Consider the following 23,258-nt stretch of genomic DNA (forward strand, 5'->3'; position numbering starts at 1 on the left):
ATCACTGAGCCTTGGCAGCCCATGATCCTGTCGCCGGTTCACCACTGTTCCTTCCTTGGACCACTTTTGATAGATACTGTCCACTGCAGACCGGGAACACCCCACAAGAGCTGCAGTTTTGGAGATGCTCTGACCGTCGTCTAGCCATCACAATTTGGCCCTTGTCAAACTCGCTCAAATCCTTACGCTTGCTCAATTTTCCTGCTTCTAACACATCAAATTGGAGAACAAAATGTTCACTTGCTGCTCAATATATCCCACCCACTAACAGGTGCCGTGAGGAAGAGATAATCAGTGTTATTTATTTCACCTGTCTGTGGTCATAATGTTATGCCTGATCGGTGTATATATATGTAATAGCACACTTTTCTTCGTTGAGCACAAATACAAGTGTTATTCAGTTAGTAGCACAGAATTCGTTGGATGAGTTTTGTGTCAAACTTTTGGGGTTGAAAATATAAAAATTAAGAGCAAGCACCACTAATTAGGGTGATAAGACTACTCTGACTGGTCTGCGGACAACCCAGATCTTTAGATTAAATATTTGGTTTCATCACATTGTACATTCCTCTACCATTGGGTTTATAATGCACTGTTAGTAATTGGCTATTCAGTTGTCAGTGGATGCACTTTCAGCATCAGTTTCTGGATTTTGCTTTCAGCTCCCCTAAGGTTGTTAGATTATTAGACGAGTCTATCTTAATGACCGGTCAGGTTCCCTTATGCTTTATTTACTGATCTGGACAACCTTTTGAAATCAATTCAGTATAATTACCGTCTCTAACATTCCTCATATTCCACCTAAAGAAATGTCTAAAAAGTGCTAACAAGCTGGCACATATGGTAGTGAGTCTTTTTTCATCTTCATGTGATTCTCTGAGGAGATTGGAAACGCGTATACTGTATGTTTCATTCGTTCAGATGTGAGTGAGTGAGGCTTATGTACAGTATGGCTATAAATGATGCCCCCATGATGTTTTGCTGATGATGTGAGAGATTGCACACACCGCAGCATTCCAGAAAGACTATGGCGTCACTAGTTCATTACTTATATCGTAGGTGTGAGTATATTGTGAGTGGCAAGGACAAACCGACCAATGTCGCTGGCATGACACACCGACTATAGTAGTGGAAATATGTTGAATGAAATACTATAACAGTAAGAAGATTTAGTGAGCTGCCGAGTAACACATGAGCCTTTACCCACTGGTTGAACTGAGTTGCTTCATTTACTTGTCATAATGGAACACCGAGTGCACATTAAATGTAAAATCACCTCACTTTAGACTGCAAACTTGCAGTCTGTGGTAATATTTGGAAGATATGAATCTGTCAAATAGACTAGTGTTTATCATAGTGAGGGTCATTCTAGCTGTGTATTTATAAGAATAGTACACCTAAAATTAAAAGGCTCTGTCATTAACTCCCTCATGTTGTTCCAAAACTGTTTGACTGACTTTTTGTGGAGCACAAAGATACATTTCGAAGAATGTGTTGCTCTCTTTTTTCGACGCAATTACAATGAATGGAAACTGGAGATTTAAATCTACAAAAAGGATGCAAAACCATCATAAAAGTGTCATAAAAGTTATCCGTTCGCATCTTTTGAAGACATACGATAGCTGAGAGACCGAAATTTAGCAGGTTATTCACTCCTTCGTTGCATACCTTAATGTTACAATGAAGTAGCGACTGGTTTTTTCTTCCATACTGTGATGCAGATTCAAGTGTAACAGATTATTTTTAAAAAGAAAAAATATCTAGGAGTGTATCCATCGGCTGTTGACTGGATGAAGGCAGATCTGAATGTAGGTTTAAGTGGACTAGATGATTGGATGATATATTGATTAAAAATTACAAGCTTTTTATGAGTAAATCATTCACAATAAGATACATTTAGTGCATTTAGAAAACATAAATGAACAATTTCTATTTCATGCTGACTTAGTAGTAATAGCATTGGAAAATGACACATAAATCATATGAAACTTTTATTATTATTATTATTGGATATTCTTCAAAAACTCACCTTTTATGTTCCACTGAAGAAGGAAAGTCATGCAGTTTTGGAAAGACATGAGGGTGAGTAAAAGATGACAGAATTGTCTAATATTTCAAATGGTGAAAATAGGAAGAGAGGTGTGAAGTAAGCTTGATTAGGGTTAGATTGGGTGAGAGGAGAACAGATGGTTCGTTCTAACACCTCGCTGGTTTTTAGAGAGCCCAAAGGAGCTGGCATGAGTGGATGTGGAGTTTATTGCCCTTCTTTGAGGGCTCATCATTGCAACTTTTTGAAAGCTCTTAGTTTTGTATTTGGGTTGAAATTCAAACGTAACCCTCTGTGTTCTCGTTATTGATCTATCTGTGCAATTATTATCAATCTGAGGCTTTTCTGACTACAAATATCTGTTATTAGAGCAAACACAGTTTAGATGTCATTGATATGACAGCTGGAACAGGTGCATTGAAACCGGTGAAAGAAAAAAGATTCTTTTGACAGAAGTGCCCATTTCCTGAGTGGAAATCGAGTTCCCAGTGTGTTAGAAGTAATAGATTTCCAATGGGTGTAAGAGTCTGTGTTTTCGCTCTCTTTCCCTCTCTTTTAGATCTACTTGCGTTTCCTAGACTACGAGATGCAGAACTCCAATGAGTGTAAACGTAATTTTGTGGCGGTGTATGACGGCAGCAGCTCGGTGGAAGACTTGAGGAGTAAGTTCTGCAGCACGGTGGCCAACGACGTCATGCTGGTGACCGCGCTGGGCGTGGTTCGCATGTGGGCCGACGAGGGTAGCCGAAAGAGCCGCTTCCGTATACTCTTCACAACCTTCCAAGAGCGTAAGCCTTACACACACACATACAAACACACACACAATGCACTTATAGCTTTCCTGTTCAACTGTCATGTTTGTGTTTACTGTATTTATTATTTTATTATTTACACTGAATTCATTTTATGAAGAAATTTATAGGTCATATTTAACATCAAAATGACAAGAAACATTTAGAAATGACACTGCTGTTCAAAAGTTTGGAGTCTGTAAGATTTTTAAAATCTTTATTTTGATCAAAAATACATTAAAAACTGATAGATTGTTAAATATTATTACAACTTAAAATAACTTTTTTCTATTTTAATATATTTTAAAAATGTATTTTATTCCTGTGATGGCAAAGTTGAATTTTAGCAGCTATTACTCCAGTCTTCAGTGTCACATGATCCTTCAGAAATCATTCTATTATGCTGATTTGCTGCTCAAGAAACATTTCTTATCACTGTCAGTGCTGATAACAGTTGTGCTGCTTAATATTTTTGGAAACCATGAAACATTTTTGTTTTCAGCATTCTTTTATGAATAGAAGGTTAATTTCAAATAGAAATATTTTGTAACTTTATAAATGCCTTTACTGTCACTAATGATCCAATTAATCCACCTTTTCTAAATAAAATTAATTTTAAAAAACATCTTACTGACCCCAAACTTTTAAACAGTATGGGTCTCATTCATGAAACATTGGTAAATATACGAGTAAATATGTGAGTGATTTGCGCCATATTATGACACCAAACGAAGGATTTTGGCCATTTTATAGGAAACAATTTCCATAACAATTAAGGGGCCATTAGTTTGCCCAGCCCTATTGAAATCACTTAATTATTTGATTAAAGTGCTCCGTTTGCAGACGCTATTACTGGCTCTCACAATAAAAGTAAAAATAAAAAACGTATTTAATTACTATATATAATATTTTTTCAAAATCCTGTGTAAATATGTACCTTATGCAGGTGAATTAAAATGCAGCCTTATTAATGAGCAAAACATTCGGATGTTAAACGCACTATTTACGCGTGGCTGGGAGCAGGTGTAGATTTCTTTCGTTCCAACTAACATTTGGAAAATACTAATATTTTAATGAATCCGAAAATTTACGCCAGAACAACTTTACACATGATTTACACAAAAATTCGTTATGCTCGTGTTTCATGAATGAGACCCTATGTTTTGTATTTTATGCATTGTAACAGAATTTCCCCATACTGTAATGCAGCATTAATCTAATTGTCATAATGAAAATCATCCAGTTGAACATATAAAAGGCAATACAATATATCATGTATGTAACGGAGGCCAGCTAGTAGTCGCTGTGCGAGTAAACCTCACTCCTCTGATCTCAAGAGATGTTCTAGCGACTGACGCTGGAGGTTGCAGCCTTTAGCCTCCTTGTTAGAGTGTCCGACTCCCATGCCCACCCAGGTTTCAGGGGTAAAGCGGGGCGAGTAGGACCTGGGTGAGGGGTTACATTGGTGCCGTGACCCGGATGGGAGTGAGGTTGCTGCGGGGGTGAGGTTTATTCACACAGCGACTATAGCTGGCCTCTGTTATATATATGTATATGTATATGTATATATATATATATATATATATGTGACCCTGGACCACAAAACCAGTCATAAGTCGGTATATTTGTAGCAATAGCCAACAATATATTATATGGGTCAAAATTATTGTATAATATTTTTCTTTTATGCCAAAAATCATTAGGAAATTAAGTAAAGATCATGATCCATGAAGATATTTTGTACATTTTCTACCGTAAATATTTTTGTGAGTGGATATGCATTGCTAAGGACATAATTTGGACAACTTTGAAGGCAATTTTTTTGCACCCTTAGATTCCAGATTTTCAAACAGTCGTATCTCGGCCAAATATTGTCCTATCCTAACAAACCATACATCAGTGGAAAGCTTATAAATCTCAATATCAATTTAATTAGTTTTATATGAAAATATAATAAAATATAAATATGACTGGTTTTGAGGTCCAGGTTCCATAGCTATATATATATATATATATATATATATATATATATATATATATATATATATATATATATATATATATAGCTATGGAAAAAACTTAACATTGATTTCTGAACTTGGAGTGGTCTCTTAATTTTTTCCATAGCTGTATATATCCCCTTGGTTTTGGGTTAAAATAAGACCTTGACATTTCTTGACAATTTTCATGAAACTCATCTCACAGCAAAGATGTATTTACACCCTTGTGTACATGTTTCTACAAAAATTTGACAAGCACTGACATCTAACACTTCTGTACTCATTGCCTGTTTTATGAGCTACACACTTAGCAAAAATGCTCTCCCGCTCACATTTTCACCAGCACATTCATACCTGACAGAACGCTAAATCGAGCAGGACTTGGGAAATGAAAACAGCTCATCAATGTGTCCATTAAAGAAACATGGGCACATTTATTTAGCTGATCCTGTCCTGCCAATGATTTGAGCCACAAACACACTATAAATCTTGCCTAACCCTGCTGAACAGACTAGCAAACTGGTTTATACTGATGCTGGTATACTTTTTGCAGATTAGAACATGGTGGACACGCACAGCCGTGTTGTTTATCAATAAAAATTGTAGTTTAAAGAGATATTTCACCCAAAAATAAAAACTGTGCCATTATTTACTTACCATCATGTCAAACCAAATCTTTCTTCAGGAGAACACAGAAGAAGAATGTTGGTATCCAAGCCATTTTGATTACCATTGACTTCTATTGTAAGCACAAAAAATACTTCTCAAATGATCTTCTTTTATGTTCTACAGAAGAAAGAAAGTAATACAGATTTTGGAATGACATTATGGTGAGTAAATGATGACAGAATTTTTATTTTTGTGCAAACTATCCCTTTAACTTGCACAGACGGTCTTTTCTAATGAAGCAAGGACACACGGTGTAATACATTCTCTTTTGAAATGAGGCACATGAACTATTTGTTATTTAATTAGTATAGGAACATTACTCTGTAGCCCTGCAAAATTGCTTGCATACCTTCCCATGCTGAATATAAAGATCACTTCCCCTGTTTCCTCTGCTAAGTAGCCCTCATACAAATACGGGCTACCGGGGAGACCACAGATGCACAGAATTACAGGATTATTCATTTAAGGGATAAGCTGTTTCTGCAGGGACGGAGCATTTTCTAGGAAACATGAGTTTTGCGGTGGTACCCTGCCACCCGGGCGTCTTTGATTCGTTGGTCATGCGCAGTTGGGAGTCGAATCTCTCCGGGTGGCAGCGCTAGCAGCATCAGAGACTATAAAGCATAATGGGGGAGGAGAGAGAGAAAAAAGAAGGATGGGTGCTCTAAAAGAAGATGAAGTATTGTGGGAAAAGAGGGCCAGGAGAGGAACGATAAAGATTGAGTATCTGGCTATGAGAGGAAGTGCTGAGAGAGAGAAAGTGGATATAGGGTGATAAAATGGGGGTTTAATGTTTGGCTGGTAGCACACTCATCATTAATGCACACTGCCGGCATCAAACGGTTTTCTTTGTAATGGTCTCACCGCCGTTCCTGTGACGCACCATTGCCATTCGTCTTGTCCCAGTGGCCCCTAATATTGACCCCAGCCTAATCACGCTGTGCCGATGCTGATGGGTAAAAGATTAAAAAGAAATAATGGTACCATCCTCATTGTGCAGAGCAAAATCAGTGTATATATACTGTACTATAGCACATATGTGTTATATCCTAATCTAATTGCATTGAATTAAAGGTGCCCTAGAATTAAAAATTGAATTTATCTTGACATAGTTAAATAACAAGAGTTCAGTACATGGAAATGATATACAGTGAGTCTCAAACACCGTTGTTTCCTCCTTCTTATATAAATCTCATTTGTTTAAAAGACCTCCGATGAACAAGCAAATCTCAACATAACACCGACTGTTACATAACAGTCGGGATCATTAATATGTACGCCTCCAATATTTGCATATGCCAGCTCATGTTCAAGGCATTAGACAAGGGCAGGACGTCTGGATGTGCACAGCTGAATCATCAGACTAGGTAAGCAAGCAAGGACAACAGCGAAAAAATGGCAGATGGAGCAATAATAATGGACATGATCCATGATATCATGATATTTTTAGTGATATTTGTAAATGTTTTTCTAAATGTTTCGTTAGCATGTTGCTAATGTACTGTTAAATGTGGTTAAAGTTACCATTGTTTATTACTGTATTCACAGAGACAAGAGCCGTCGTTATTTTCATTATTAAACACTTGCAGTCTGTATAATTCATAAACACAACTTCATTCTTTATAAAGCTCTCCAACAGTGTGTAATGTTAGCTTTAGCCGTGGAGCACTATCAAACTCATTCAGAATCAAATGTAAACATCCAAATAAATACCATACTTACGCGATTAGACATGCTGCATGACGAACACTTTGTAAAGAACAATTTTGAGGGTTATATTAGCTGTGTGAACTTTGTTTATGCTGTTAAAGGCAAGCGCAAGCTCTGTGGGTGGGGAGCGTGAACATTTAAAGGGGCCGCAGCCTAAATCGGCCCATATTTAATGATGCCCCAAAATAGGCAGTTAAAAAAATTTTATAAAAAAAAAAAATTTATGGGGTGTTTTGAGCTGAAACTTCACAGACACATTCAGGGGACACCTTAGACTTATATTACATCTTGTGAAAGACGTTCTATGGCACCTTTAACATTTCACAATGATGTTGGTTTAATATCACTCCGACAATTAATGTTGAAACTATGGTAAGATTTCAACAAAAATCAATGGTAATGCCATTGAATCAACAGTACACCATGATTGGTTCTACATCACTGCTATTGAATTAAAGGGATAGTTCACCCAAAAATGAAAATGATCCCATGATTTACTCATACTCGCCATCCTATAAGTATATGGCTATCTTCTTTCAGATGAACACAATCAGAGATATATTTAAAAATATCCTTAGTCCTCCAATGTTTATAATGGTTGTGAATGTGGGGCCTCGCTTTGAAGACAAAAATAACGCATGCATACATAAAAAAGTAATCCTTGCGACTCCAGTGGGTTCACAAAGACCTTCTGAAGTGAAGCGATGCATTTTTGTAAGAAAAATATCCATAGTTAAAACTTTATAAATTCAAATAACTAAACCGTACGCAGAATGCGCAAGACGATTTGCAGCGGAAGAGTATCCTGACGTACAACGTAATGACGAACGTGGAGGATAGAGCGAAACAAATCATCGGTCACGGATTATAAGTCTAAAACGATAATTTTTCAAGAGAAATTTCAGAGGATTTCAATATAAGAAAAGAGAAGCTTAATTTTTTTGCACAGCACTATTTGTTTGAACCACAAGAGGCGTCTACGCTTACAATACTCCTGCATCCTGCGTCATACATCGCGTCAGAGGATTGCTCATTTGGCGCAAGTTGACTTGCACATTTATAAAGTTTTAAATATGGATATTTTTCTTCCAAAAACGCATCGCTTCGCTTCAGAAGGCCTTTATTAACCCATACCTATGCATATATGCTCACACAATATAAAACTTCTTTTTTTAATACATGTGAAATGTATAGCTTTCTTTACATTTTAGGAAAGTGGTTCTTTGCAAGGGGATCATCATATATTAGGCTCCTTGCCCTTGGCATCAAAAAATTTGAAAACCCCTGGCACTAAGAATAGTAAACGAGCAATTTTGTGCACAGTACCAGACTGCAGCATAGCAGCCCAGCTTCCACTTCTTCTGATTGATTGCGTGGCTTTAATGGACATTAGTGTGAGTTTAAAGAGAGAGGTGGATATCTTGAAGCATGCAGGAAAAGAATGGTTGAGGGAATGAGTCCGTGGTTTTGGTTCTTAGGCCCTTGAGGGTGCAGAAAAAAATTATGCTCTTTCTGAGATAGAAAGAGGCAGCTGCGCGCCTGTGTCAGTCTTCGTGAATGGCGATAGGTGGATTTGTGTAGGAGCCCAGTGTCCTTTGTGCAGCCCTATCCAGTGAATGAACACAGGATGTGCCGTTGCCCGGGTAACACCCCTGCATAACTTGTTCAGACACTTACTTATGCACCCCCTATCTCACTCGCTTTCTCCCTCTGGTTTGCTAGCATCAGCAGCTGAACGGGGGAAACCACCATCCACTGAAAAGAGTCTTGCCCAACATACCTTTAAATAAGTGAAACTGTGTGTTTGCTCTAGAAGCAAATTATGTTTTTAGATGAGTGACTAAATGGTTTCAACTTCTTTTTTTTACAACCAGATTCTAACATATATGACTAATTCAACAAATTTGAGATCCTTTCAATCTCATATCACACTGCATGAATGGAAAATGATGTAGTATTAACTTTGAAACAATTTTCAGTCAGAAATTGCTAAATTTCACAGATGATTAAAAAATGGCCAGTAACATTGAATTGAACTTGAAATTTTGAAGTTGAAAGACTGATTTTGATATACTATTTTCTTGTATAACTTCACTAATCTTTGTTTTATTTAGAACATCAAAAGCTGTATCTGTTAATGCACTGTGAACTAACATGAACAAACAATTAAGTTTTTTTTTTTTTTTATCTTACATTAACACATTAATAAATGCTGTAAACATATATATTGCTAATTGATAGCCTAGGTCATTAACTAACCTTAACAAATGAGACCTTATTGTAAAGTGTTACTGCTTTTAGTGTAAGGTCTCTATAAAATAATTTCTATGGAGGTTGAAGAAAGTCCAGTTTCTTTCAGTGCCTTATTTAGGAGAAGTACAGGGCTGCAGCGCCACCTTGTGGTGGGAAGTGGAACTGTATCAGAATGTGAAGGCGAGAGTCGTGAGGACAGCACTTCTGGAATGATGAGTCATCCTAATTTACGTTGTTATTTCTCACCTGGGAACAGCTCGGGGATACGGTCATTAATAAATCCGCAAGGTACATTTAGTCAACCTTGAAGCTGTGTTATTTTAGGGATTTTTGTACAAATTAGGTGATTATGTCCTCTGCAGACTGCAAAATGTCAAGTGAGGTATGTGGGAACTGGCCACACATTGATGGGCGTGTTAGGCAGCCTACTTATGCATGCGAGGTGATTGAGACCGAAGCTCCGCCCCTTCTGAAAGTCACCTTGGCTTTAACTGAGCCTTCAGATAGTGATGTTGTAAATGTTATGAGAGGTTGTCTTAATGCGTTCTTTCTCATTTATCATTTTATGATTTCAGCTGAGACATCCATTCATTTTTCAGCTCAAAAGACTGTTTGAACACTCTCTCTAATATATTTTTCACATATGACACAAATATTAGATTAATCTTCTTTGATCTTGAATGATTTTAGTGCTTTTGGAAATATTAAAGTACTTGCAGTTTGTGTCTGCATTAATTAACATCACCACATCTTAGCAATTAGGAGAAACTTGTGAAATGATTGAATAAATTTTAATCTATTCAGTAATTTAATTGAATTTTATTCACTGTATATGCATATATCGACTCTTTTCTTGAGGTAAAACCAGAATAATATTAATAGAAATATATTACAAAATATCTGTGCAGCTTCTACAGATATGGACTTGTTTCCATGCATATTTGAAGAGCTGTATTAAAATTCATGCATAGCAGAAGGCAACAGAATTTGATTTGGTTGGTTTGAGTAATGGGTTTCTAAATTTGAACTATATTGATGCACAGACACAGTCAGATAGACATGCAGTGTGCTTTGTGAGATTAATTGTGTTCAGAGGATAAGATTATAGACAGCATCTTATTAACAGGAAGAAATGAAGTGTAATATGACATTAGCATTATCCATTTTTCCCTCTCATCAGCTCCCTGTGAGGCAGATACTTTCTTTTGCCACAGTAACATGTGTATCAACAACACACTGGTGTGCAACGGAGTCCAGAATTGTGTCTACCCTTGGGACGAGAACCATTGCAAAGGTAAATTGTACTTTTTTTAATATCCTCTCAAGTCTTTAGTGGTTTGTGAGTGCATATCTCACCCTCGTTTTTCTCTAATGATGACTGATACTTTGGGAAAAGAATTATCTTAAAGTTTAAATGTTTTATAGCTAGTCGACAAAATATATCTTGCTGGCTTCACAGACCCACAGCTGTTAAAAAAGACCTTGTTATAAAGCCCTCAAACCTCGGCGCTGGGGTTCATTGACTGACTTTGCATTGTAATGCCTTTTGGAAAAATGAGCAGGCCATTAGAAATTCATTTGTATATATGAATGACTCAGGCTGGATTTGAATAATAACATAACATTCATAAGTGCAGTTCAGCTATATCTGTGCTTATGTTTCACATAAGCTGTTCAAGCTGAATTAACTTAAATTGAATGTTATAAATATTGCTGGGAGCCTCAATATAGAAGATACAGGAGTGGCGTTTTTTTCCCCAGAATACTAGGAAAGAGCAATTTGTTTAAAAAAAAAAAACATGCATTTTAACATGCAATACAATGTATATAGATAATATTTGAATAATTTCATATCATACGTCATATACAATGCTTTATAATTTCCTCAAACCTAAATGAACAGTAAGAAATAATACATAAAAATTAAAAACAAGCAATAAAGTAAATATTACTAAATTAATTAATATTAAAATTAATATATACAAATGAAATATGCTGATATTTGAATCATTTATTTTGTTCTAGTACAGTGACATTATAAAAGCCAAATTCATTTAATTATATAATTGAAACATGCTATTTATTTATTTTATTTATTTATATATGTATATATATATATATTATATATATATATATATATATATATATATATATATATATATATATATTATATAATCAACTTTATAATACAATACTTATTATTTTCCTCAGACCAAGAAGAACAGTACAAATGTAAATAAAAATACTACAATAAATATTAATTAAAAATAGCATACAGTATACAGAGAAATTGCATATAATATTTGATTTTTATTTTTTTATTTATTTGTATTGGTACAATGACATTATAAAAGCCAAATTATTCAATTTTGAAAAAAAAAAAAAAAAAAAAATATCATAAAGCCTTAGTTTGGGGTTGGTCTGCACATCTGAATGCAAATGCTTCTCTCCTCTGAACCAAAGCCAGCGCAGATGTTATACGTTCAGTGTGCTACATAAATGTCAAAGCTCTCCCATTAGAATGATTTACTACTTCTGTGTGCTGTTTGTAATCTCTTTGATACAACAGTTTCAACAGAAGGTAACCCGCGATGACATTGCATGCCTGCAGTAATAATTTATTATGCTTCTTGTTGTGTTTTGCAGAAAAGCGGAAAGCCAACATCCTGGACAACCTGAATAACACCAACGGCACCATCATTGGCGTAACGTGCTGCATTGTACTGATCCTACTGGTTGTATCGGTGATCGTTCAAATCAAGCAGCCACGGAAAAAGTACATCCTGAGGCGAGAAGACTTTGACCCCACCATGTTCCAAGAGGTGTTCCAGGAGCCGCCGCATTATGAACTCTGCACTCTCCGCAGTGCGGCGGCCACATCTGCGGACCTGGCTGAGCTGGCTGAGGACTTTGAGAGCTACCACAAGCTGCGGCGCGCATCCTCGCGTTGTGTCCACGAGCATCACTGCGGTTCCTCACAGCTGTCCAGCAACAAGGGCAGCCGCACTAACCTGAGTGCCCGTGAGGCAGCGGCGGCCATCCTGACGGACCTTCCACCACAACCCATGCGGCCGCTTCCTCCCCAAACCAACCGCAGGAACATTCTGGTAATGAGACACACCTACTCACAAGATGCCGCAGATGCCTGTGACCTGGATGATGACCTGGAAGAAGTGCCCACCACTAGCCACAGGCTGTCCAGACACGAGAAAGCAGTGCAGCGGTCAGTATCCATTGATTTTTGATGATAAAAATTCATCATAATGCATACTTTGGAAGGATTTACTCCCACTTTTTTTATTCCTCTTTAACTCCTCTACTCAGCTTCTCATTGATTTTTTTAGCTATCTTTTCTTCTTTGTTTTTTTTTTTGTTTGTTTTGTTTTGCTTTGATATTCTCTTTTTGTTACTGAGACAGCCATCACAGTCAGAGTTGAGTTTGTAAAAACTGTAGAAATAAAGAAGATGCATTAAGAATATGCCTGCAGTATGTTACAGCTCTATTAGCAAAGGCTAACACTTCTAAGTGTTAATGTTTAGCTAAAGACATGCTGCATGAAGATGGAACTGAGAAATAAACAAGACTTTTTTTCAGGTCCGTTTTCAGTGAGAATATATGTTAAATTAGCAAAAGGGCTTGTTTTAACAAGGTTTCTTTTCAAAGTGGAACTCTACACTGCGTTGTGAAGTTGACGCTATGGGAACACTCCCCGTGAGCCGGTGTCTGAAGCACATGTGCTACATGCCAATTTTGGAAGATTTGCTACTGCAGTCAAGTGACATCACAGGCGTGCAGGCGCTGTTCCATCGGCCGCTCGCTTGCTGCCATGGTTGCCACGTAGAGGCATGTATGGCTTAACCTCCCTTGTCGTCTTCAGAAAGCTTGCGGTATGGAGATGATATGGACATGCTCTCTGGCGTATTGGGCATAGCAGGTGTAGAACTTCTTGGTTACTACTACAACCTCCGTTCCCTGATGGAGGGAACAAGACGTGGTGTTAATGACAGATGCTAGGGGCTGCACTTGGGAGCCCCAAACACCTCTTATACTCTGAGAAAAGGCCAATGAGATTTGGCGAGTGGAATTTACATGTTACTGCCCAGGACATACAGGTATAAAAGGGAGACGGCATGCATCACTCATTCAGGTTTGTGCTGAGGAGTCGAGACAGTGTCCCAACCATTTTAGCAGGCAGCTCAACTTTTTGGCAGGAGAACGCTGTGGACACCATGTCTCGTTCTCTCATTTCGAGACGTTCCCTATCTGTCAGTCACTTTGATGTGGTGTCGATGACTGACACAAGGGATCCCCCAGGGAACCGTTGCAAGGTTTTGGTGGTTCAGATGTTGGCAAGCCCCGCATGCTGGATAACAAAAGCATTGCACCATCACAACCTACCCAACATCCCATGCAAGCCATGTAGTCCTTCGTTCCATGCAGGGACAGAGAGGACAGTACTTACCATTGGTATAGGTAAAGAACACTACATAAACCATATCCTGCCCCAAGGCAGGTTAGTATGTGGAGAACACATAACATGTACTTACCAATTGGTAAGTCTTACTTGAAAATTGAGGAATACTACAAACACTCCGCTGAATTTGACTGCCAAGGGTGCTGAGGGAAAACTCATATCCAGGGTTCGCCAGTCCAGGGAACTGCACGCACTCCTAAGGGGCAAAGCACGGCTTTGGCCTGGTATGCCAAGGCAATGGCATCCACAATCCAATAGGTAATCCTCTGTTTTGAAGACAGCCTTCCTCTTCTGCTGTCCCCCAAAACAGGCAAAAAGCTGCTCAGAGCTTCTGAAGCTTTGCGTGCGGTTCAAGTAAACACGCAAAGCACGTACTGGACACAGTAACAACAAGGCTGGGTCTACCTCATCATGAGGCTTTCCAGCTCACCACTTGTTCCCTAAAAAGGTTAATTGGAACTTTTGGCACGTAGCCCACCCGGGGTCTCAGGATCACGTGAGAGTATGCCGGACCAAACTCAAGGCATGTTTCGCTTGCAAAGAACACCTGCAGGTCCCCAACCCTCTTGATGGAAGTGGGTGCAGTCAGAAGGCCCGTCAAAGAGAGGGCACTTAGCTCCGACCCCAAGGGCTCAAAAGGAGCTCTCTATAGGCCTAGCAAGACTACAGAGAGATCCCATGAAGGAATAAGGCCCCGAATGTCACCACTGGTTATAGCCCACACAAGTCTTCTGTGTCCAATCTAGGGGCCAGACATGGAGGTTCCATAGGTCTGGGCGAAGGTCCCAGATTGTGCCAAGAAGAAGCTGTCTCAAGGAGCATGAGCTCCAAGAACCAAGTCCGTGTGGGCCAGTACAGCTGTTTGCCAGCGTGTCCATGCAGAGGGATACCAATGGTCAATGGGGGAATTCCTGGGAAACTTCACAGAATCAACTCCTAATCAGCTGGACCTGGATGGAGCTTCCACTCCCCTTGAAGCATAACTCATCACAAGAGCATGTCTGTTGCGCGATTGAGTTCACCTGGGATGTGAGTGGCCCACAGTGACACAGGGCCAGCAATATCACTACCAACTCAAGACAGTTGATGTGCCAGATGTTGCACATGGACACCAGGTCCCGGTGTGCACACAACAAATCTCGAGAGTGAACTAGGATCACCCATTCGCCAAGATAGTTGAGAATGCAAATGGCCACTTCCCTTAACAGGGCAAGAGCAGCCTCTGTGACCAACGTGAAGACGCAAAGTGACAGGGACAGCCCGAAAGGGAGGACCTTATAATGGTATGCCTGACCCTCAAAAGTGAAACCGAAGAAACAGTTGGTGTCGAGGCAAAATCGAGACATGGAAGTATGCATCCCTCAGGTCTATCTCTGTGAAATAATCCTGGAGAACTCATGTTCGACATCGCCTCAGGCTGTAAGTTCTGGGTCACTATGTGCACTGTATGGCAATCTTTGGCTAAAGCTTAGTTCTCTGGTGATTTCACAGCATAGTGAGCAGGCAATTAAGCAGTATGGTTTAGTGGGTATTTCATTCTCATAGTGTGAACTCGATGATGCAGTGTAGAGTTTGCAAAGGAATGTCTCAGTTTACGAATGTAACCATGGTTCCATGAGAAGGGGAATGAGATGCTGCATTGTGTTGCCATACTTTCAGCATGCCTGCAAGTGTTCTTTCAGACAAACGAAGCTGATGATGTTCTTGCTAGGTGTCACCTGACAGCCAGTAAAAATTGCCGTGTTCCCATAGCGTCAACTCCATGACCCAGTGTCTTGTTCCACTTTTCAGGGAACAATGGTTATAGTCGTAACCTGTAACCATTATGTACACTATTGTTCAGAAGCTTGGGGTCAGTAAGAATTTTAAAAAAAAAAAAAGGAAGAAAAAATAAATTAATATTTTTATTCAGCAAGGATTCAATTGATCAACCGTAAATATTTATAATGTTATTTTTATTTCAAATAAATTCTATTCTTTTAATCTTTATATTTATCAAAATAAAATGTATCACAGTTTTCACAAAACTATTGAGCAGCACAACTGTTTTCAACATTGATAATAATAAAGAGATGTTTCTTGAGCAGCAAATCAGCATATTAGAATGATTTTTGAAGGATCATGTGACACTGAAGATTACTTATAATGTTGAAAATTCAGTTTTGCCATCCCAGGAATGAATTACATTTTAAAATATATTAAAATAGAAAACAGCTATTTAAAATTGTAATAATATTTCACAATATTACTGTTTTTACTGTATTTTGATCAAATAAATGCAGCCTTGGTGAGCATAAGAGACTTCTTTCAAAAACAAAAAAATATTTCCAACCCCAAACTTTTGAACAGTAGTGTGTATTCATGAGTAATTTGAAAATGACATGGTTTATGAAGTAATTTCAAAACTAGGCCCCAAACAAATGAAATGTGCATTTTAATTCCTTATGCAAAAAATACCGTGATATTAAACATACAAGCAATGATATTACAGGTTCTGCCTCATTGGGTCTCTAAACAAACATGAATCTGAGTACAACACAACTAGGGTGTAACAGACAATCTGAAGGTAAGACTCTTTAAACACTCAATTTCATGTATTTAAATGTTTGTCTAGTCAGTGTCCGTGAGTCAGTGTCGTTTTTTTTTTTTTTCTTGTACTATTTATTTTGTTTTGTGTCAAAACCCTTCATTATTGCCATTGAGATGGTAATCATTATGACGTTACCATCTTGCTTGAGATAATTTTTTATGTTGCTTGTCATGTTTTTTGTTTGTTTGTTTGTTTGTTTGTTTGTTTGTTTTTCCAAATTTAAGTACTCCTGACAAGATGTCAAAAAGTATGGGTCACACCTTGCATACACTTTGGGTCATTATTCAATCCTACTGAGAGAAAATCGTGGTTTGTGAACAAACATAAGAAAACAAAATAACTTAAAATTAAAAACAAACACAAAAAAATCTGTCATTATTCACTCACCCTGATTTTTTCAAGTGAAACACATAAAGGTGAGTTTTTTAAAGGATATCCTGGCTACCTTAACAAATAAAGCACCATGAAATTATAATTTACCAGTATTTAGCATTATTTATATAAAATTATAGGGTAACACTTTATAGTAGTTAACTATATTTGTTAATTTGAACTTAAAAAAAAAACGAATTTCATAAGTGTTAGAACACATGTGAAACACACTTTGCACATGGGAAACTTGGTTTTGGAACAGTTCTTATGTGTAATCCATGTGAACATGTGAAACATGGTAAGAGTGATCACATGTGGAAAACTTGGGTAATTCATGTGGTTTTTCTGTAACAATGAAAAATACCTTTACAGCTTTTATTAATCTTCGTTAATCATAATCTCAATTTGTGCTACTATATTTTTAAGATCAAAAGTTGTATGTTAACAGTTAATGCACTATGAACTATCATGAATATGATTTTAACTAACATTGACAAAGGTTAATGCTGTAAGAAATAAATTGCTCATTGTTAGTTTATTCCATCAACTAGTGTTAACAAATGAGACCTTATTATAAAGTGTTACCTATTATAATATTTATCATTTTGAATTAGCTTTTTTATTTTTTATTTTAGTTTAAGTTCTAATAATTTTGTTGTTTTGTCATTTTTATTATTATTTTATTATTTTTTAAAAATATTTATATATAGCTTTAATTATTTCAGTTTTAATTTGATTAATTTTAGTACTTAAACATTTAATTCAGTTAGTTGTTGTCAGTGTGCGGTTGAATAGACAGAAAATAAAGGCTGTATTTGCAAGCAGATCTTTAATCAAATCAAACTCAAAATTACACTTCTTCGGGATATCAGGAAACAAAAACGTGAGAAACGGAACAACCACCTATTAGAGACAAAATCTGACAAAAGTAACAAACACAGGGCTATAAATATACAGGGAAACACTAGGGACTGAAGAAATAATTAACATGATACAGGTGTAACATGAGGGCAAATCAAAAACCATGTTAACTAATGAACAGCAACAAAGTAAACATGAAAACTGAAACTGAAGTAAGTGCTATACAGTGTTTCCTTTACTCTTTAAAAACTATGTCTATAAAGGGTAATATTTTATGTATTTGAGGTCTGAGATGTGGGAACGGTGAAGAGAAAGGGCAAACAGTTTGCAGTTTAGCTAAGCATTGCCGTCTAGTTATGTTGATAATGTTGATTTTAGTCATTGATAAACATTGATAAAATGTTGCAACATGTTAATTTTTTTTCATGAAAAATTACAGTTTTGGACATACAGTTTTGGAGCATGCCCCTTTTCCCCCTTAGCTGTTTGTGTCCCTGGAAAAAGGAATAGTGCAAATCGAACAAGATCACAACCCAAACTCAAACACAGAAACAGATGTAACATCACCACCACCCCATCAAAAAGGCTTGTCCATGTGCCTTAAAACAAAAACAAAAGTCCAAAAGAGGAGAGAGGAAGGGCGGGTGGGGGCTTTGGAGGAGGATGTAGATGTAGATGGAAGATGGGACAACCCAGGACAAAGGGGGAGCCAAGGAGGAGATGACGGTGGGAGGAGCCATGGAGGAGATGGTGGCAGGAGGAGCCAGCAAGTGACCCCAAACAATATTAGCAGGCTGAAGGCCCACAGTGGAGTGGATGGAGAGAGGAGCCATGGTGGAGCCTGAGTGGAGAGGCCAGATGGAACCTGTGAGACCACTGACAGAGGCAGAGCCAGTGGAGATGTAGACCAGGGAAAAACAAACAGACTGGATAACACCAAAGGTCTTGAAAATCAAGGGAGCCATGATGACGAGCAGCCGATGTGGAGTGAGACTGAGGCAGAGCCAGACAGGGCTGAATGGTTGAAGGGGTGGAGGGGTGAGCCGCAGACAGAGGCACAAAAGTCCATGGCAAAGGCAGAGCAAAGACTGACCAAAGCGTAGCCGGAGGAACGAGGAAGCCCATTGGAGCCAGAAGGATGATGATCCCAGGCGGAGCAAAGGGAGTGAGGAGCCAAGGTAGAGTCGACTGGTTGACAGGGCCGAGATGGAGTGACTGGCTTGGAGGTTTGAGGTGGAGCCAGAGGGTCGACACACCAGGGTGGAGCCGGCAAAAAGGAAGTCCAAGGCAGATCCAAGCTGTTAAGAGGAGCAAGTGAAGGGGGAGTCAAAGGGCTGAAGGGAGCCAGCGGAGACAGGGTCAAAGAACTAGAAAGAATGGGCAGAGGGTCATGAGACGGCCTCCTTGGCCATGACAGGGCAGGCAGAGAGTTCAAAAACAACCTCCTTGGCCGATACAGGACAGACAAAGAGTTCACTCATATCAGCCTTGGTACTTTGGGTCGGGCTCTATTCCATGCCTTCATTCTCTATGAGAATATCAACAGGAACGGGCACAGGGACTGGCTCACACACCTGGTCAGACTAGGCTGTCCATAGCTCTGGGTCTGCTGTGGGTTCTGGCTTCACCTCCTCACGGGGCTATGGCTCTTTGTTCATGGTGGGCTCAGGCATTGAGTCAAGAGTGGGCTCTGTCAGGTTGTCCGTTGGGGGTGTGGCTGTTGATTGGGGGCATGATCTGTTAATTTAGACCTGCTTAGAAAAACATGCAGAGGCTGATGTTGTCGTAGTGCATGAAGGGGACTATACAGAAACCTCTGTGTATGTGCACATCGAGGGACTGATCCCCCTGGGAGAGGAGGAGGATCTGAACTGCTACTAGACCCATAAGTTTAGTCAGATCTTCTGTCTTGCAGGGTTTGAGGAAAAGATGGAAATAAAAGCTTAATCACTCTGCAAGCAGTTCTTCAATCAAAAAACACTCAAAATTACTTCAGAAAATCAGGAAACAAAAATGCGAGAAACAGAACAATCGCCTATTAGAGACAAGATCTGACAGATACACAGTGAAACACAAGGGACTAAACAAGATGATTAATATGACGCAGATGTGACACATGAGGGCAAATCAAAAACCATAGTAACTAATGAAAAAGGGACAAAGGGAACATGAACTAACCCATCAAACTGAACAGGGAACAGTGCAAATCAAATAAGAAAACAATCAAACTCAAACCCAGAAACAGAAGTTGGCAAGTTTTTAATTTAAAGTCCCCCTGTAGTCAATAATTTTATCCCTTATTTACACATTTTTTTTTCCTGTGAAAAAAATTCTTAAAATAGCTTGAATGTAACTCTACACCCTTGCTTCATTTATTATACGTGGATTTATGAATATGCTAATTAGCCCCGCCTCCACTCACCCGCAAAAGCTTAGTGATCCACTCTGTCAACTTAATGAGGTAAATGCTGCACAATTGTATCACTTTTTACAACGTCAGGCGTACGACAGTAATTAATATGATTAGCGTTTTGCTTGACTACATTATCAAACAGCTGCTAATAATGTGTTGCTAATGTTTAACGTTAAACAATGTTCCCGTTCACGAGTCAGACTGCTGTCTTCTAAAAATCAGTATCCTTAGAAACGCTTTGAACATCTTAGAGCGTCAGTGGAGAAAGGCATGTCTGGAGGCATCATAACATGATTATATACATCGTACACCCGCTATATCGCTAAATCTACCCAACAGAAAAATACAGTACAGTCCAAAAGTTTGGAACCACTAAGATTTTTAATGTTTTTAAAAGAAGTTTCGTCTGCTCACCAAGGCTACATTTATTTAATTAAAAATACAGTAAAAACAGTAATATTGAGAAATATTACTACAATTTAAAATAACTTTTTTATTTGAATATATTTCACAAAGTAATTTATTCCTGTGATTGCAAAGCTGAATTTTTAGCATCATTACTCCAGTCTTCAGTGTCACATGATCCTTCAGAAATTATTCTAATATGCTGATTTGGTGCTCAAGAAACATTTAATGTGTACAATTGTACAAAATATTTGTGTACAATATTTTTTTTTCAGGATTATTTGATGAATAGAAAGTTCAAAAGAACAGTGTTTATCTGAAATCTAATCTTTTGTAACATTATAAATGTCTTTGATTTAATGCATCCTTGCTGAATAAAAGTATTAATTTCTTTAATTTCATTTAAAAAAAAATAAAAATAAAAATTCTTACTGACCCCAAACTTTTGAACGGTAGTGTATAATGCTACAGAAGCTTTGTATTTCAGATAAATGCTGTTATTTCTATTCATCAAGGAATCCTGAAAAAAGGACAACTGTTTTCAACATTGAAAATAATCATAAATGTTTATTGAGCAGCAAATCAGCATATTAGAATGATTTCTGAAGGATCATGTGACACTGAAGACTGGAGTAACGATGCTGAAAATTCAGCTTTGCATCACAGGAATAAATTACTTTGTCAAATATAAATAGTAAATAAATAGTACACATTTTAAATTGTAATAATATTTCTCAATATTACTGTTTTTTTACTGTGTTTTTAATTAAATAAATGTAGCCTTGGTGAGCAGACGAAATTTCTTTTAAAAACATTAAAAATCTTAGTGGTTCCAAACTTTTGGACTGTACTGTTAATTTTTATTTCAGCTATATTCCAATTAAATTTTTAAAAGTTAAAAAAAAAAAAAAATCACCTTTTTGTATTACACAGAAAAAAAAGGAAGTTTGAAACAGCATGAAGGTGAGTTGGTGAAATATCCATTTAAAAATGTTTTTAATTTATGATAGCTTTAAATGAAAGAAACACAAATTTGTGTACTCTTTCAAAAAACTCTTTCAAGTTTGCCTAAAAATGCATTTTACTATACTGTGATCTACTTTGATGTTTTATACTTTTGAACATGTCATGAAGTCTTGATAATCTACATGGTGATTTTGCTATGTTTGTGCTTTGCAAATGATTTTGTGTGTGTCATATTGTGTAATGTGCAATGCTGTGTTTTTTCTCATCTTCCATCATGCATTGTCTCCATCGTGTAGACTTCTTGAAAATAGTGCAATCCTGGATCAGTACGAACGGGCTTCAATGAAATATGAAAATGTGGACCGGAGATATACACCAGCATGATAATAACATGGACGTTTTAAAGACAAATTTATCAAAACAACCTGCAGATGTAAAGGAGGATGTGGATTCAGTAACGAAGGAAGTGACTGTGATGAAATCGCTTAAACATGTAGCTCCTAATTTAGTCGCATTACCTTTTCTTTTTCAAGGTTACTTATTTAGGATTGCAGAACATGAAAGTTTGTTCATTTACATGAATAAATGTGAATCAGTGCTTTCAGGACTGTTGTAGTGCATGCATTTTATTGTCATGTTTTGCCACCAAACGTATTTATATTTGTTAAAATGCTTTTAAGACATTGGATATTTGTGACTTTCAGCAAACACATTTTATCCACATATTTGTCTGAATCTTCACAGACACTTTAATGTTAAGATTTGCATGCATATTTTATTTATCATTTGAAAGTAAGTGACTGTGCATTTAGGTGCAGCATTAAACCCAAGACTAATTTATTGTTGATAGGTTTAACTCCAAAAAAAACAAAAAAACATATATATATATATATATATATATATATATATATATATATATATATATATATATATATATATATATATATATATATATATATATATATATAACAAAATGGAATGACACTAAGCCCTTCCCCTCCCCTATAGTTTACTTCTATACTTACTAACTGCATGCTAAACCCATTAAATTTATAAGATACCATCTATGATTACATTAAACTATGGAATCTTTCCTTTACATAAATCACTTTTGAAATACTGTAAACTCTCTCAGTTGCTGATGTTTAGGACAAATGAAGGATGACAGTAAGTTAACATTTGCTACATTTTAGTAGCACACAAACTTTGTATGTTAACTGTGTTCAAACTTTTGTAGACGCCGAATCACCAATACAAGCTCTGTCAAAGAACAATAAACTATTATTATAAATAATGACATTAGTAATTATAAATCTTAAGTTTATGTTTCATGCTTTTGTTTGTGTGATCCATTAAACTGCAGTGAATATGATATCAAAAGAGCATTATAAAGCCTAAATGCAAAACATCAAAACATTTTATTCTTTCTTTCTTTCTTTCTTTTTTTTCTTTCTCTCTTTCTTTCTTTCTCTCTTTCACACAGACACAAACACACACGTGTTGAGTTTTCATTTTTTATGGAGACTTTTCATAGACATAATGATTTTTATACAGTACAGACTGTCTATAATATCCCTTAATCCTAAACCTACCCATCACAGAAAACTATGTGCATTTTTACATTGAAAAAACATCATATAGTTTTATTTATAAGCTGTTTTCCTTATGGGAACCAAAATAATGTACCCACCATGTGTTGGGTGTAA

At 37.2% G+C, this 23,258-nt stretch overlaps 1 protein-coding gene across 2 annotated transcripts in view; it reads left to right on the forward strand.

Annotated features, from left to right (window-relative positions):
* neto1l (neuropilin (NRP) and tolloid (TLL)-like 1, like) overlaps window positions 1-21,936 on the forward strand; it is a 128,844-nt gene extending 106,908 nt beyond the window's left edge. Inside the window, exons 7-10 of one of the 2 annotated variants that reach the window (XM_067377801.1) lie at window positions 2,607-2,835; window positions 10,651-10,764; window positions 12,117-12,693; window positions 21,849-21,936. In XM_067377801.1, coding sequence (XP_067233902.1) covers window positions 2,607-2,835; window positions 10,651-10,764; window positions 12,117-12,693; window positions 21,849-21,936 — 1,008 coding nt within the window. Of the gene's footprint in view, window positions 1-2,606; window positions 2,836-10,650; window positions 10,765-12,116; window positions 12,694-16,436; window positions 16,498-21,848 lie in introns of those variants that run through there. The other variant, XM_067377800.1, reaches the window with a different exon arrangement.
* Window positions 21,937-23,258: the final 1,322 nt, after the last annotated feature.

The sequence above is a fragment of the Chanodichthys erythropterus genome, chromosome 23, assembly GCF_024489055.1.
Source record: "Chanodichthys erythropterus isolate Z2021 chromosome 23, ASM2448905v1, whole genome shotgun sequence".
Taxonomy (NCBI): Eukaryota; Metazoa; Chordata; class Actinopteri; order Cypriniformes; family Xenocyprididae; genus Chanodichthys; species Chanodichthys erythropterus.